Here is a 15,074-nt window from a genome sequence, read left to right as displayed (position 1 = left end):
TTCAAAATGACCAATCTGCTTTTTGTTCCTTATTTCTGCTTTCTTCAGCCCTTTTCTGCCTATAAGCCCAACCCCTTCTGCTCAGCTCATTGGAACACTTTTCTGTTTTATAGATGAGATGATGCCTGATTCATGAATCACTAATAAAAGCCAATTCTATTTTTTTTTTTTTTTTTTGAGACAGAGGACAGTCTAACTCTGTTGCCCAGGCTGGAGTGCAGTGGCACAATCTTGGCTCACTGCGACGTCTGCCTCACAGGTTCAAGCAATTCTTCTGTCTCAGTCTCCCGAATAGCTGGGATTACAGGAGTGTGTCACCATGCCCAGCTAATTTTTGTATTTTTAGTAAAGACAGGGTTTCACCATGTTGGCCAGGTTGGTCTCAAACTCCTGACCTCAGGTGATCTGCCCATCTCGGCCTCCCAAAGTGCTGGGAGATTACAGGCGTGAGCCACCATGCCCGGCCAAGAACTTTAAACTAAATTTGATGAAATTTTGTTTCTTGACAGTGGGCAACATGATACTGGACAATATAGGTATATAGTATAGTACAGGTATATATATCTTTATACAGGTATATATAGGTCAGTGTAGATATATTTAGTGATCATAGAACTACAAATATTTATCTATTTTCTTTTTTTTTTTTTTTTTTGAGATGGAGTTTCGCTCTTGTTGCCCAGGCTGAAGTGCAATGGCTCAATATCAGCTCACTGCAACTTCCGCCTCCTGGGTTCAAGCAATTCTCCTGCCTCAGCCTCCTGAATAGGTGGGATTACAGGCATGAGCCACCACACCCGGCTAATTTTGTATTTTTAGTAGAGACGGGGTTTCTCCATATTGGTCAGGCTGGTCTCGAACTCCCGACCTCAGATGATCCACCAGCCTCGGCCTCCCAAAGTGCTGGGATTGCAGGTGTGAGCCACTGCGCCCAGCAATATTTATCTGTTTTCTAAAATGTACATAGTTATATCCCTAAGCCTTGTGGAAATACGGAAATACAGGGAAGTACAAGATCAAATCTGTGCTCCCAGGAGTTTAGAACTAGTAGGGAAGACAAATATGCTTCCTTAGAGATAGTTTACAATTTAAGGCAATAGTTAAGTGCCACTGGTTTCAGTGGAAGGAAAAGATCAATATGAAGTGGAAATCTGGAGAAAGGGGTAGGAGGGGTATATTTTGTACTGAAGAAAAGGAAACGTCACAGTTAACGAATATTGTGCTGGACTCACTAAAAATACGGGAGCCATAATTTGCAGAAGGTGGGGATCAAATTTAGCTTGACAGTAGTGGAGGCTTTAGGATGCATGTTAAGGAATGGTGGAAGAGAAAATAATGTTGATTACCTAGGAATGGGCCGTATCAGTCACATATTACACCCATATGGGCATTTGGTCTATATTCCACCAGGGCAGAACCACCCAGTTTTTGTATGAGTGAGGCTCACTTTGGGTGAATAGACAGGAAAAAAATGTATATCCAAAACTACAGCATATTTCTTCTGGAATCCAAATGAAACTTTAGTCAAAAATTTTTCTACTTCCAGGAAGGTGTGCAGTACAGTCATGTGTTGTTTGACAATGGGAATATGTTTTGAGAAATGTGTCAGGCAGTTCTGTTGTTGTGTGAACATCATAGAGTATACTTACACAAACCTAGCTAGTATAGCCTACTGCATACTGAGGATATTTGGCACAGCCTATTGCTCTTAGGCTACAAACCTATTCAGCATGTTACTGTACTGAATATTACAGGCAATTGTAACAATGGTAAGTATTGGTGTATCTAAACATTGAAAAGGTACAGTAAATGAGTAAAAATGATACACCTGTATAAGTCACTTACCATGAATGGAGCTTGCAGGACTGAAAGTTGCTCTGGATAAGTCAGCGAGTGGTGAGTAAATGTGAACACCTAGAACGTTACGCTACTATAGATTTTATAAACACTGTACAGTTAGACCACACTAAACTTATAAACATATTTTTCTTTCTTCAGTAATAAATTAGCTTACTGTAACTTTTTTACTGTATAAACTTTTTAATTTTTTTCAACTTTTTGACTTTGTAATAACACTTAGCTTAAAACAGAAGCACATTGTACAGCCATACAAAAATATTTTTTTCTTTCTTTCTTTCTCTTTCTTTCTTTCTTTTTCCTTCCTTCCTCCCTCCCTCTCTCTCTCTCTCTTTCTTTCTTCTTCTTTTTTTTTTTTGAGACCATCTCGCTCTGTTGCCCAGGCTAGAGTGCAGTGGTGCTATCTCAGCTGACTGCAACCTCTGCCTCCCAGGTTCAAGCAATTCTCGTGCCTCAGCCTCCTGAGTAGCTGGCATTACAGGTGTACACCATAACACCTGGCTAATTTTTGTATTTTTAGTAGAGACAGGGTTTCGCCATGTTGGCCAGGCTGCTGTCAAACTCCTGGCCTTCCAAACTGCGGGGATTATAGGCATGAGCCACTGCATCCGACCTATTTTCTTTCTATCTTTATTCTATAAGCTTTTTTCTATTTCTAAAATGTTTTATTTTGTTTTTTACTTTTTCAACTATTTTGTTGAAAACTAATATGCAAACACACATGTGTGTGTTTGGGTCAGGCCTACGCAGGGTCAGGATCATCAATATCACTATCTTCCACCTCCACATCTTGTCTGGGTCAGGCCTACGCAGGGTCAGGATCATCAATATCACTATCTTCCACCTCCACATCTTGTCCCTCTGGAAGATCTTCAGGGGCAGTAACACACATGGAACTGCCACCTCCTATGATAACAATGCCTTCTTCTGGAATACCTTCTGAAAGACCTGCCTGAGGTTGTTTTACAGTTAACTTTCATTTTTTTAAAATAAGTGGAAGGAGTACAATCTAAAATAACAATAAATGTATAGTATAGTAAATATATAAACCAGTAACAAAGTAATTTATTATCATTATTTAGTATGTTATACTGTACATAATTGTATGTGCTATACTTTTATACAACTGGTAGTGCACGTTTGTGTACACCAGGATACATTGCACTACAACATAAAGACAGCTACATCATTAGGCAATAGGAATTTTTCAGTTCTGTTATACTCTCATGGGCTCACCATCATTTATGTGGTCTTTCATTGATTGAAACATCATTATGGGACACATGACTGTATTTAAAAATGAAACACAGAATGGTTGTATGAGTACTGGAAGTACAGTTTCTACTGAATGAGTGTTGGTTTTGCACCATCATAAAGTTGAAAAATTGTAAATCAAACCATCCTAAGTTGGAGACTTGTGTGTATTCCTAAGTGACAGCTCTGTGGTACATTAGGACATTAGGAATATTTGGGAATATTAGCAAATTTACTGGTTTTGATATCAGTCATTCTGGCTCTAAATTCTGGTTCTGGCTCTTATTAGCCAGGCTATTTTCTTTTTTTTTCTATTATTATTATTATTATTGTTGAGACAGGGTCTCTCTCTGTTGCCCAGGCTGGAGTGCAGTGGCACAATCTCGGCTCACTGCAAACTTGACCTCCAGGGCTCAAGTGATCCTCCCACCTCAGCCTCCCAAGTAGCTGGGACTTCAGGTGTGAGCCACCATGACCGATTTATTTTTTTACTTTTTTTGTAGAGACAAGGTTCCACTATATTGCTCAGGGTGGTCTCGAACTCTTGGGCTCAAGCGATCCTCCTGCCTTGGCCTCCCAGTGTTGGAATTACAGTCATGAGCCACCCTGCCTGGCCAGGCAGGCTGTTTTCAACAAGCTACTTAACTTCTCTTAACTTCAGTTTCTTCTGTAAAATAGGAACCATAGTAGAAGCTATCAAAATGTGAGATTTAAATGAAATGTGTAAAGCTACTAATCCAGTGCCTGACACAACAAAATTCTTAATAAAGGTTAATCATTCAATCAATACAAACAACTTTCTATTAAGGAGCTTAAAAATCTCTGGAGTGAAAGATTACACAAATGCTTCTTTTGACACTCTTACTCTTCTTCTAATACCAAACTATTGTCAATTCCTGAACTCATCATGATTTTGCTCACAGATCTTTACCTTTTTATCTGCCACTTCTCCAGGAGGACTGCCATTCTCCCACAAAGCCCCTATGCCTTTGTGGAGTCTTGGCTGAAACTCCAAGCTCTCCGCAAAGTTTTCTTGGTATTGACATCACCACCATCCCACAGAATTCCTTAGTGTTACATGCTATCTCTGGACCTTGGACATACTTTTAATATTGCATTTATTGTAACAAATGGTAATTACTGTATTTTCTTAGTGTCTCCTCTCTTCCACTCGACTCTGAGCTTTTGTGGTATTCGCTTTGTAACCACAGCATCTGTCTAGTTCTTAGCAAACAACAATAAGCGCAGGGTTGGATGCTGACGCATGACTTCATGACTTGGGCTCCCTCACTTAGCAGTGACGTGACCCTAGGTGACACCTCCTAATCTACACTTATCTGTAAAGTGGAGGTGATAACTTGTACATGGTTATTACATGGAGTCCAAGAGACAGCAAGAAGGATCAGTAGCATGGTGCCCGCACCTCGTAGCCGCTAGCTGACTGAGACCGACGGAAGAAATGCTTTGACCAACACTGGCCGGAAGGGGCGGGACCGCGAGTTAAGAGGAGAAGGCGCGCCCCACTGCGCAGGTGCAAACGGAAGGGGTTGGCGTGCCGGCTGGTTCCGGGGGCGCACTCGCGCCTGGGGCAGACCGCGGTCGCGTAGCTGACGTCATCCCCGTGCGCTGCCACGTCTGCTCAGCTCCGCGGTAATGGAGGCTGGGGATGGGTGCTGAAGTACCAGGCTTTGGCTCTAGCTTTAGCTCTGGCACTGGAACTGCCTCGGAGTCTGGGTCTGAGTCTGGCAGCCCGAAGCTTGGACACCTTTTCTTGATTCTCTAGGTGGGGGCTGCCTGCGTCCAAGCACCTGGTTTGCAGCGTTTCAACGCGGGGAGGGAGTTCCCTTACCTGGGGTCCAGTCTGTAAAGTTGTCGCCGCTTTCTAGGGATCCCGCCCCACCGGCTGGGACTCTTCCATGCGTGAGTATTACTGAGCTGCCGCAAGGTCCGGCTGTCCTGGACCTGCCTCGGCTCTCTTGGGTGTGCGGCGGAGACTGCTTTGTCGACCTTTCTGCCGACTTAGGGACCAGTCTGTTGAAGTTTGTGGTCTCCTGCAGTCCACCACACCGCATACTGTCACCTCTTCCGTCCCAGTTTTTTCCCTGCAGTTTTCTTTCCCTTTGCTTGTTAATGGAGCAAGGACCAGCAGCCCCTGCATCCAGCGGTTTGAATGCTTTGTTTGACTTGGGGTTAGTTTACAGCCGAAGGCTGTTAGGAATAGGGAGCATTTGAAAACACGGTTTTTTTCCAATGTCATCCTTGGGGTTTTTAGTTGTATTGTTTAGGAAACATTGGTATCCATGTTGACAGAATCATGATTTTTGCCGTAGAATGATGAAAACAGCTTTTTTTTTTTTTCCAGTGAAGATCTTTATCTTTTACTTGCTTCTTAATCTTGCAGTTTCAGTAATTTCTATATGATTTTACACCAGCTTTTCTGGAGCGGGCATCCCCTTGAAGAGTTTCTTTCAATATTTTAACCCTAACATATAGAGATACCACTTGAACAGTTTTACTTTTAAACTGTTAAAAGAACTACTGGTACCCTTTCATTCCACTTCCTCAGTCCTGACAACCTTTACAGAACAGGGGACACTTCCCCCCGCCCGTGAAGAAACACACTGAGAAGTTAACTTATCCGGATAAGGTCAGATAATATGTGACCATCTGAGCTCACAACCCATATCCCTTGATAACAAAACCTAACGTTTTATAAAGTGCCGATTCTTCTATATTTCAAGTAGTTTAAGTGTGAAACATTGAGCTGGAAATGTATAAGCTGTGATGTTTCTTGTAAACTTCTATCTGATTATAATATCTTTCAGATGATACAAATCAGTTGACAAAAGACACAAATCATCACTTGCCTGAAGCTGAACAGAGCTTAGATCAGAACTTAGGTTTTTGACCCATTAGAGTCTGAATAGTCCTTTAATTCGAATAACGTAGGTAGTAGACACTGAGAACATTCGTTTGAAAATCTTATTTTGTAAGGCCTGCTCACTCAGTGTTTCTCGTTGTTTTGTTGCCTACTTTAAAAATAGTCTACTGATATTTAAATGTTTTTGTTGTCGTTCAGAGTTGAAACTGGTTGACAACCATTAACCTGGGTTGCAACTACAGGTGGCACTGGAAGCAGACTGGTTCCTGGACATGCCCGGTGGAAGGAGGGGCCCTAGTCGGCAACAGCTAAGCCGTTCAGCTTTACCTTCTTTGCAGACTTTGGTTGGTGGGGGCTGTGGCAATGGAACAGGCTTGAGAAACAGGTAAAGAAAAAATAAGGCTATATATAATTTTAATGTCCTTTGATCAGTAAGACTAACATAAAAGTCATCATGTCATTCAGATATTTGCTTATTGAGATTTATTCTTGACACTGAGGTAGAAATCCTGCCCTTCAAGACAAAATTCAGAATTTCAAAATACTTTGGAGGTAAAAAGATGTGAAATGGGGCCCACAAAGTGAAAGCAGTCCCATTCTTTCTTTTGGCTGATCATCTAAATTCTCGTTATCCCCTTTTTATCTATTAGAAGAAGGGAGAAGTGAATGAAAATACAAGGTAAGTGTGATGGTTTATCTACTTATAAGCATTCTTTTTTTAGAGGGCAAATTATAAGTCAAATTCCATCAAGGGTTTTAAATTGTCAAAAAATTGTTTGGTCTTAATAAATGTTAGCTGTTTATTAGCTGGGATAGCCCATGCCATCAGGAGGTTTGATAATGTAGCAGTGCAAAGAGATACTTTTATCTAATCAAGTATTTGCTGAAGATAATTTCTGCCAGCTAATTTCTCCTTCCTCCCTGAAAAAAGTTTTTCTCTTGTCTTGATTTTGATTTTCAGAGCTAGCAATCAGTACTACTGTGTTTTCAGGCCTGTCTAATGGTATTTATGCACTTTTGTTTTCTAGGCCTGACCTTTGCCCTTTTTTTTTCCTGACTTTCCAATCCCTCTTCCACCCAATCTTTAAAATTAGTTCTGATGTCATCATTTCAGTGGAGCTTTCCCTGAATTTCCAGTTTGAAGGGATTTTTCCAGTCTCCGATTCTCATACTAATTTTTAATCCAAGTTTTGTTTATGTATGTATACAGAGTAACTAGTTTATGCTAGAGTATTTTTTACTCTGCTGTTCGTTGGATTTCCTTATTTTAAAAATGATGATACTGTTTGCATCATAGCAGGATGTTGAAATAAATGAAGTAGTAAATTGCAGTAACTTTAAAAAACTTTACTGAATTTTATAAAATTTCTACAAATAAGTATTATTTTATATACTTAAAAATAAGAATGAAAATATGCGAAAATGCTTTTGAAGAAAGGTACTATCTAATATAGGTATTGAGATAAAAGTTGTTTGCTCTTTGAGGTACATGCCTTAATTTTATTAATATATGCTATCAACTTACTGATTCAGTACTTTCAAATTGTGATAGAAAATCTTAGCTGTCCCTAACTAGGATTCTAGCTAGCCAAAAAATTCTAGCTTTGCCTCCGTATTAACTCTAGCAGTTCATTGTTCGTTGTCTTTGACTTTGGCTTTGAGGATTCCTCTAGATAATTATGTTCTCTAGATAAAAATCTTCTTAGACTGTCCCATGAAATCCATCTTCAAGTGTCTCAGGGGTTGCTGTAGGAGGGCTTAGAAGGGAAAATGGATCAGGCAAGCCTAACAGTCTAGGCTTGAGGTTTCCTAGTCTTTTCTTAATTAGACTGACTCATTTTCCTATGTGTTTTAAATATTAAGATACTGTGTACAATATCATGAGGAAAGGAAAATAAAGTGTTCTGCTATTAAAAAGAACTGAAAGCCGATGAAAATGTCATTTGTAGATGCTTCTGCTTGCACTTAGAGTCTGCAGATGGTATACTGGGAAGAAGTAGGAACATTCGGAAAATACCTCTGCTCTTGACTGGGTTTGGTATTCTTTTCTCTGCCTTCACTGTAGCCCTTCTATCCTGGTATTCAAGGTTCCAACTATGGTTGCTTTAATCTGCCTTTCTCTCCTCCTTTAACATATGTTTATTTAGCAGTTAACTGGGGGGAGGGAGGGGGTGAGTAGAAGAAAGTATTTTCCAACATTTTAAGATGAAAGAAATAATTGTTTATGGTTTGAAAAGTCACCAAGACTATTATTGAGTGATTATTTGTGACATGTTTACCTAGAGAAATTATTTGGGGAAAAGAAAGCTTTATATTTGTTTCTTGGTGGGAAGCAAGCAGCTGGAATAACTTGTTATAAAAGACCTGGGGACAAGGTATGAAAACATGAAAGAACTAGCAGATAGCTTGTAATATAGTTTTAGGAAGGATATATAGAAAGAAGGAGTGTCCAGATGAGGAGAACTCACTTCTGGAGTGTCTGTAGAGTATTGGAGGGAAATAGATAATTGCTTCAGTATTACATACTTTTGGATGATACATTTGATCCTGCAAGACAGACATAGGTCAGCTGGAGAGGAGAGCATTTGTCCCTGTTTGGTAGGTGCTTGTGGTCTGATTGGTGAAGTTAAACTCTAGAATGTCAAGGAGCTAGTTTGGTAACACAGTCAAGGTTGAAATTGTAGTTCCTTGTCCTGCTGTCCGCCTTTGGGGAGCAGGGATTTGTTCTTGCAACAGTGTATTTAAAGTATTATCCTTTTAAAAAAGGAAGATATATTGTATATTTCTGGATTTCTTAGAGAGTTCCTGATTGAGGGAGAATCTTATTTGAGAAGAACTGTTGTTTTCTTTGCTTATTCCTTGCGTATACTTTGTTAATAATATCACCTGAACGTGTCCAAATGACCACTGCTTTCCCTATCTCTTCTATTTCTCTTTATGCCTTTGAATATTTCTTCCATCATCCATTTGCTTCCCTAAATTCTGCTGCTTGCTGGCTTCATACCAGTCAGTCTCAGGCCTGCTGTGTTAACCCTTTCCCACACACAAACTTTATATGCAAGCACAAAACACAGGTGTTCAGCATAAACCACATTGTTTATATAAACAGTTTAGGCACAGTGAGCCACTCTTGTTATTTAGGGAAAGTTTATGTCACTGTAGGGAACTGTTTACTAGTCATGGTTCCCAGGTGTAAGCCTTGTAAGCAGGCCTTCCTAAGAGTAGCTATGTTGAACACCTGCTTTCCTTTTGGGAGTCTAGAATTTTGGTACTGCTAGAAAGAAGGTGCCCATGTGGCCAGCCCCCAATAAAAACCCTGGGCATCAAGTCTCTAATGAGCTTTCCTGGATGAGTATCACTTCACATGTGTTGTCACAACTCATTGCTAGATAATTTATATGGGTTCTGAATAGATTCTTAAATCTATTTTTATATTCTTTTTTTTTCTTTGTTTTTGAGTTGGAGTTTCACTCTTGTTGCCCAGGCTGTAGTGCAATGGCGCTACCTCAGCTCACTGCAACTTCCGCCTCCTGGGTTCAAGCGATTCTCCTGCCCTGGCTCAGCCTCCCAAGTGGCTGGGATTACAGGCATGTGCCATCACGCCCGACTAATTTTGATCCACCTGCTTCGGCCTCCCAAAGGGCTGGGATTATAGGCGTGTGCCACTGCGCCTGGCCCTATTTTTATATTCTATTAGAGGAATAATACTTACATTTTTTCCTAAATAATACCTCTGTGACTGATTTCCTGAGATATATTGACAATCTGTTTATTTTAGTTTTAAAAATGATCATATCTCTTCTCAAGTTTTCAACTTTATAGATCGGATAGAGAAGACATAATCTCATAGATTCTTTTTATATAGAAGTACTTTTTTTCCACTGATGCTCTAGATCTCTAGATCTCTAGATCTCGTTTATTTTATATATTTATTTATTTTTGAGACAGAGTCTTGTTCTGTCACCAGGCTGGAGTGCAGTGGCACGATCTCGGCTCATTGCAACCTCTGCCTCCTTGGTTCAAGCGATTCTCATGCCTTGGTCTCCCGAGTAGCCAGGATTACAGGCACACGCCACCACACCCAGCTAATTTTGTACTTTTAGTAGAGACGGGGTTTCACCATGTTGGCCAGGCTGATCTTGAACTCCCGACCTCGTGATCTGCCTGCCTTGGCCTCCCAAAGTGCTGGGATTACAGGCATGAGCCACCGCACCCAGCCAGATCTTGTTTTATTTGACCTTGGTCTCTTTGTTTTCTGGCTTGACGTTTAATAGTCAAAGCTGTATAGAGTATGACAAATGTAGGTCTTTTCTACTTTGTTTTGAATATCTTTTTTGAGGCCCAGCATTTTATTGACTTTGTTAATGGTAAAAACACATTTGTCTACTTCACTTGGGAAAAATTCTGTAAGAACTTTTTAACCCTTAAGTCATAACAAGTAATTTAGCATGTGTTCTCCTTTAGTGTATTTTTGACTGAAGGGAAATAAGAATTTTTAGTTTGTCTGGAGTAGATGCTTGTAATCTTGTAACTTCTCATCAGAGCTTTTAATTTCATAAATCAACGGGAGTGAGGGAATAGATTGGCTTCTTGCTGTAATCTCTTCATGCAAGTCTACCAATTTGTAAACTTCAGAGGCTGCCTTTCATGTTGTATTTTGTGGAATGGTGCCTCCTGGAGTTTTTACAGTGCTGTGGCCCACCTCAAAGACTGGTTTATGATTGAGCAGGTATGGTTCTGAGACCTACTGGTGGTTCACAATGTGTTACTTGGTAGGCTTGCTCTGTTGGAGTATACTCTGGGAATGAGAAGAAGAAACTTATAATCTTTTCCATACCCTCCTCCCCCAGTTCCTGTTCTTCCCTTTTAGGTCTTCTGAGTTTCTGCCATAGTATTCTTAACTGTTCAGAATCAGCAGAGTTCATATTCCCATGAGTCACTTAAAGTACTGTAACTGCTACATACCAATTTCTATATTTGGAAATTTTAGAGTAGAATGGTAACGCGAATTTTGTTCCTTCTCTCAAATCTTCTTTGGAAGTATCTAAGCCAAGCTTCTTTTCTTTGGTCTGTAAATAATAGTAGACCCTTAGATCTCTGTAAGTATTCCCAGGAATATAAACAAAGGAAAGTTTCTCTTACTTCCATCTTATACCTTTAGATAGCCCAGCTATTTCTGATGTGTAAAAGAGCATGGAAGAAAGAACAATAAGAAGATAGGGATTAAAATCTCTGCATCTTTTTGTGTTTTAAGGGATATCTCTCTTTTTCATAACTGTATTGGTCTACTGCCTTCTCAACCTAAAGGTACATATTTGCAGTGAATTAAGAAAAGTATAGTCTGTCTTCTTAAGATTATGATCTGGTAGACAACACATAGATGCATACAAAAAATTGTGTAACAATATGAAAAGTACAGTAATAAAGGTGTAGTTAGGTATTATGGTGGCACAGAGGAGAGATGAATCAGTTTTGATGGAGTCAGAATAAGCTTCCCGGAGAATGTGTTTGAGTAGCTTAAAAATCTTGAAGAATGAGTTAAAAAAAAGTTTTGAAGGATTTTGTCAGTAAATATGTATGTGAGAAGTTAAGGAAGGTGATTATGGAAGGTGATTAGTACATTTAAAGGGAATAACATGTGCAAAAGAAGAGCATGTATGTTCCAGAAAGCAAATAGCATAAGTATCATATAGGGTGCATGTGAAGCAGTGATGAGGTGAAGCTAGTCTGTTAAGCTGAGGGACCTCATAGGGCTACTAAAAATTTTTGGCTATTACCCCACTGGTAGTAGAGAGCCATTAAAGGTTTTTAGGTAAGAGTAACACTATCAGAGTTTTACCTTAGAAAGATCCCTGAAGACAGGTTGGAGAGTTTGGTGAAAGTGGAATTGAGTATAGGAGGATTACTGCAATAGTTTTGGTGAAAATAGTGAATGCTTGAACTAAAGCAAATGAGTTTAAAGAGGAAGGTACAGTTTGGACAAAGTTTTATGAAGTGGAATCTAGGAGAGTTAGAGAGTGATTGGACATGGAGAGGCAAAAGAAAAGTTATTTGTTTGTTTTTTTAATTTTTTTTTTTTATTTTGAGATGGAGTCTTGCTCTGTCACCCAGGATGGAGTACAGTGGCATGATCTCGGCTCACTGCAACCTCCACCTCCCAGGTTCAAGTGATTCTCCTGCCTCAGCCTCCCAAGTAGCTGGAATTACAGGTGTCCACCACCATGCCTGGCTAATTTTTGTATTTTTAGTAGAGATGAGGTTTCACCATGTTGGCCAGGCTGGTCTTGAACTCCTGACCTCAGGTGTTCCACCCGCCTCGGCCTCCCAAAGTGCTGGGATTACAGGCGTGAGCCACCGCGCCCGGCCAAGAAAAGTTTTAATATGACTGCCAGGTTTCTGATGTGGGCAGCTAACTGAGTGGGCCATGAACTAAGGTCAGGACTATAAGAGGGAAGAACACAGAGATGTCCAGTAGGGAATTGAATAATGTGTCTATAATTTAGCAGTGAGCTCTATGGAGAGAAATTACAGTCTTCATCATGTAGGAGATAATGGAGGCCATAGCTGCATCTTAGATCACTGACAGAAAGTGTGGAGGGAGAAGAGAAGAGGATCCCAGGATGGAGTCTTGGGGGGAAAGCCGACAGTGAAGGGGTAGATGGAGGAGACAGCAGGAGCCCTTTATGTTCTGTGATACTGGAGGTTATCACCATTTGAGTTAACCATAGTTTTCTCTTTCAGGAATGGTAGTGCTATTGGCCTTCCAGTCCCACCTATCACAGCCTTAATCACCCCAGGTCCTGTTCGTCATTGCCAAATTCCTGACTTGCCTGTGGATGGGAGCCTACTCTTTGAATTCCTTTTTTTCATCTACCTGTTGGTTGCTCTTTTCATTCAGTACATCAACATTTATAAAACAGTGTGGTGGTATCCTTACAATCATCCTGCTTCTTGTACATCACTGGTAAGTCTTACTCAGACTTTAAGTTCTTCATGTTACTTACCCAAGAAACTACCCGGAAAGCCTTTCTGTAGAAATTGTTTTTCTTAGTAATTTTTCTTTTAATAAAATGTTTTTCTGCTAGGCCACAGATTACTTTCAGAAATAAAATTTCATGATAAGATGGTTAAATTATAAGTACTACCAGAGGAAGTAAAAATATAAATGAAAATGCAGAAAACATTTAAATAATTTTTTATAATAATGTCACAGAAAGGTTTTGGTATTTAGTTTTCTCTACACCATTTTAAATTTGTAAGTATAAGGTGTCAGTGTTACTACATTCTAAAAACTCTACACTTTTGATGGCTGAATTAGGATAGTGGTAGCTTCTGTAACAAATAAACTCTGAGGCAGTTGTCCTGGTTGCCAGGAGTTCTTCAGGGGACCCAGGCTGATGGAGATTCTACTGTCTTCCAACCTGTGGCCTCCAAGGTGGCTGTGGCCCATCCCTGTCAGCCAGAAGGGGAAAGAGCTTAGGGCAATATAAAGGACAGTTTCTTATGGGCCAGGCTTACATCATTTCCACACATGTCCACTCCTAACTACAAGAGAAGCTAAATATAGTCCTTTAGCTGGGTACATAGTGAACTTAAATAAAATTGGGAAATTGGGAAGTGAAATTGAGAAATTGGCTGTCTTTGCTGAAGTACATAAAAATATACTGTTCTCTTTCCATTTATTAAGAATACCATGATAGGCCAGGTGCGGTGGCTCACGCCTGTAATCCCAGCACTTTGGGAGGCTAAGGCGGGTGGATCACGAAGTTAAGAGATCGAGACCATCCTGGCTAACACGGTGAAACCCTGTCTCCACTAAAAATATAAAAAATTCGCCGGGTGTGATGGTAGGCGCCTGTAGTCCCAGCTGCTTGGGAGGCTGAGGCCAGAGAATGGCATGAACCCAGGAGGTGGAGCTTGCAGTGAGCCGAGATCGAGCCACTGCACTCCAGCCTGGGCGACAGAGTGAGACTCTGTCTCAAAAAAAAAAAAAAAAAAAGAGTAGAGAAGGTTCACCATAGATGGGTATATAAAAAAATACTGGTAAGGCGTGGGCATGGTGGCTTATGCCTATAATCCCAGCACTTTGGGAGGTGAAGGCAGCAGGATTGCTTGAGCCCAGGAATTTGAGACCAGCCTAGGCAACATAGTGAGAACTTGTCTCTACAAAAAATAAAATTAGCTTGGCATGGTAGTGCACACTTTGTGGTCCTAGTTTCTGGGGAAGCTGAAGTGAGAGGATTGCCTGAGCCCAGGATATGAAGACTGCAGTGAGCTAAGATTGTGGCCACTGTACTAAGGCTAGTCAGATGACTTGACAGATAGGTTGTTGGCAATGGCAGATTTGAATGGGTGATAGAGATAGGCTCTAGACAAAAGAAGACTATTGTTTTCTTATATATGTGTTTGGGACTAATAAAGATTAGAAAGCCTCCCTAGCATGGTGAACATAGAAAGGAAATGTGGGCCAAAATCCTTAAGATAGTATAGAAAGAGAATAAAAATTTTTGTTTTAAATGTTTGTATCATTTGGTTGTTCCTGGTATTAACTATTAAGAATTTTCTTGCTATATTGACCTTCTGTCTACTTAATATCATGTGATAAGAATGTCAGTTTCTGTGTTGAAAAATTGCAATGATATAGTGCCAAATTTTTTTTTAATAGTCTTTTTTTCTTACCTGGATTAAGAGCTTATTGAGTGTAGAAACTGTACTTCATTCATCCTTTTTGGCCATGGTGTTTTAAAAGGAAGAAGTTGGATTGGATGTTCTTTAAGGCCTTTTACAGCTATATAGTTCTATAAATAAATACTCACTATCTTAACAGTGTCAATAATGAACACACATTAAAATATTTAGTAGATTATTTACAAGTATTATCTCATTTACTCTTTATAAAAATGGGTTGGTACCGTTATATGACTCCCGTTTTATATATGAATGTAAGACAAAATAGGTAGGTACCATTATATGACTCCCATTTTATAAATGAATGTAAGACCTATAAACTGGTTCAAAAATCACATAGCGGCATAGTGAGTGCCCAAGTCCAGACCAATCTACTGTGCTTTACTTCCTGTTT

At 39.9% G+C, this 15,074-nt stretch overlaps 1 protein-coding gene across 9 annotated transcripts in view; it reads left to right on the top strand.

Annotated features, from left to right (window-relative positions):
* TMEM39A (transmembrane protein 39A) overlaps positions 1 to 15,074 on the top strand; it is a 40,575-nt gene that overhangs the window by 523 nt on the left and 24,978 nt on the right. For 4 of the 9 annotated variants that reach the window (XR_010125682.1, XM_054481043.1, XM_063661663.1 and 1 more), the window contains exons 1-3: positions 4,895 to 5,031; positions 6,235 to 6,377; positions 12,734 to 12,956. Coding sequence is in view for 8 of the 9 variants with exons in the window: in XM_054481043.1 (XP_054337018.1) it covers positions 6,265 to 6,377; positions 12,734 to 12,956 (336 nt within the window). In the remaining variant the exon portion in view is untranslated. Of the gene's footprint in view, positions 1 to 4,691; positions 5,032 to 6,190; positions 6,378 to 12,733; positions 12,957 to 15,074 lie in introns of those variants that run through there. The other 5 variants (XM_054481048.2, XM_063661661.1, XM_063661660.1 and 2 more) reach the window with 5 other exon arrangements.

Source organism: Pongo pygmaeus, chromosome 2, assembly GCF_028885625.2.
Source record: "Pongo pygmaeus isolate AG05252 chromosome 2, NHGRI_mPonPyg2-v2.0_pri, whole genome shotgun sequence".
Lineage (NCBI taxonomy): Eukaryota > Metazoa > Chordata > Mammalia > Primates > Hominidae > Pongo > Pongo pygmaeus.
Note: the sequence above shows the minus strand (reverse complement) of the source record. Positions and strands in the feature narration are given on the sequence as shown.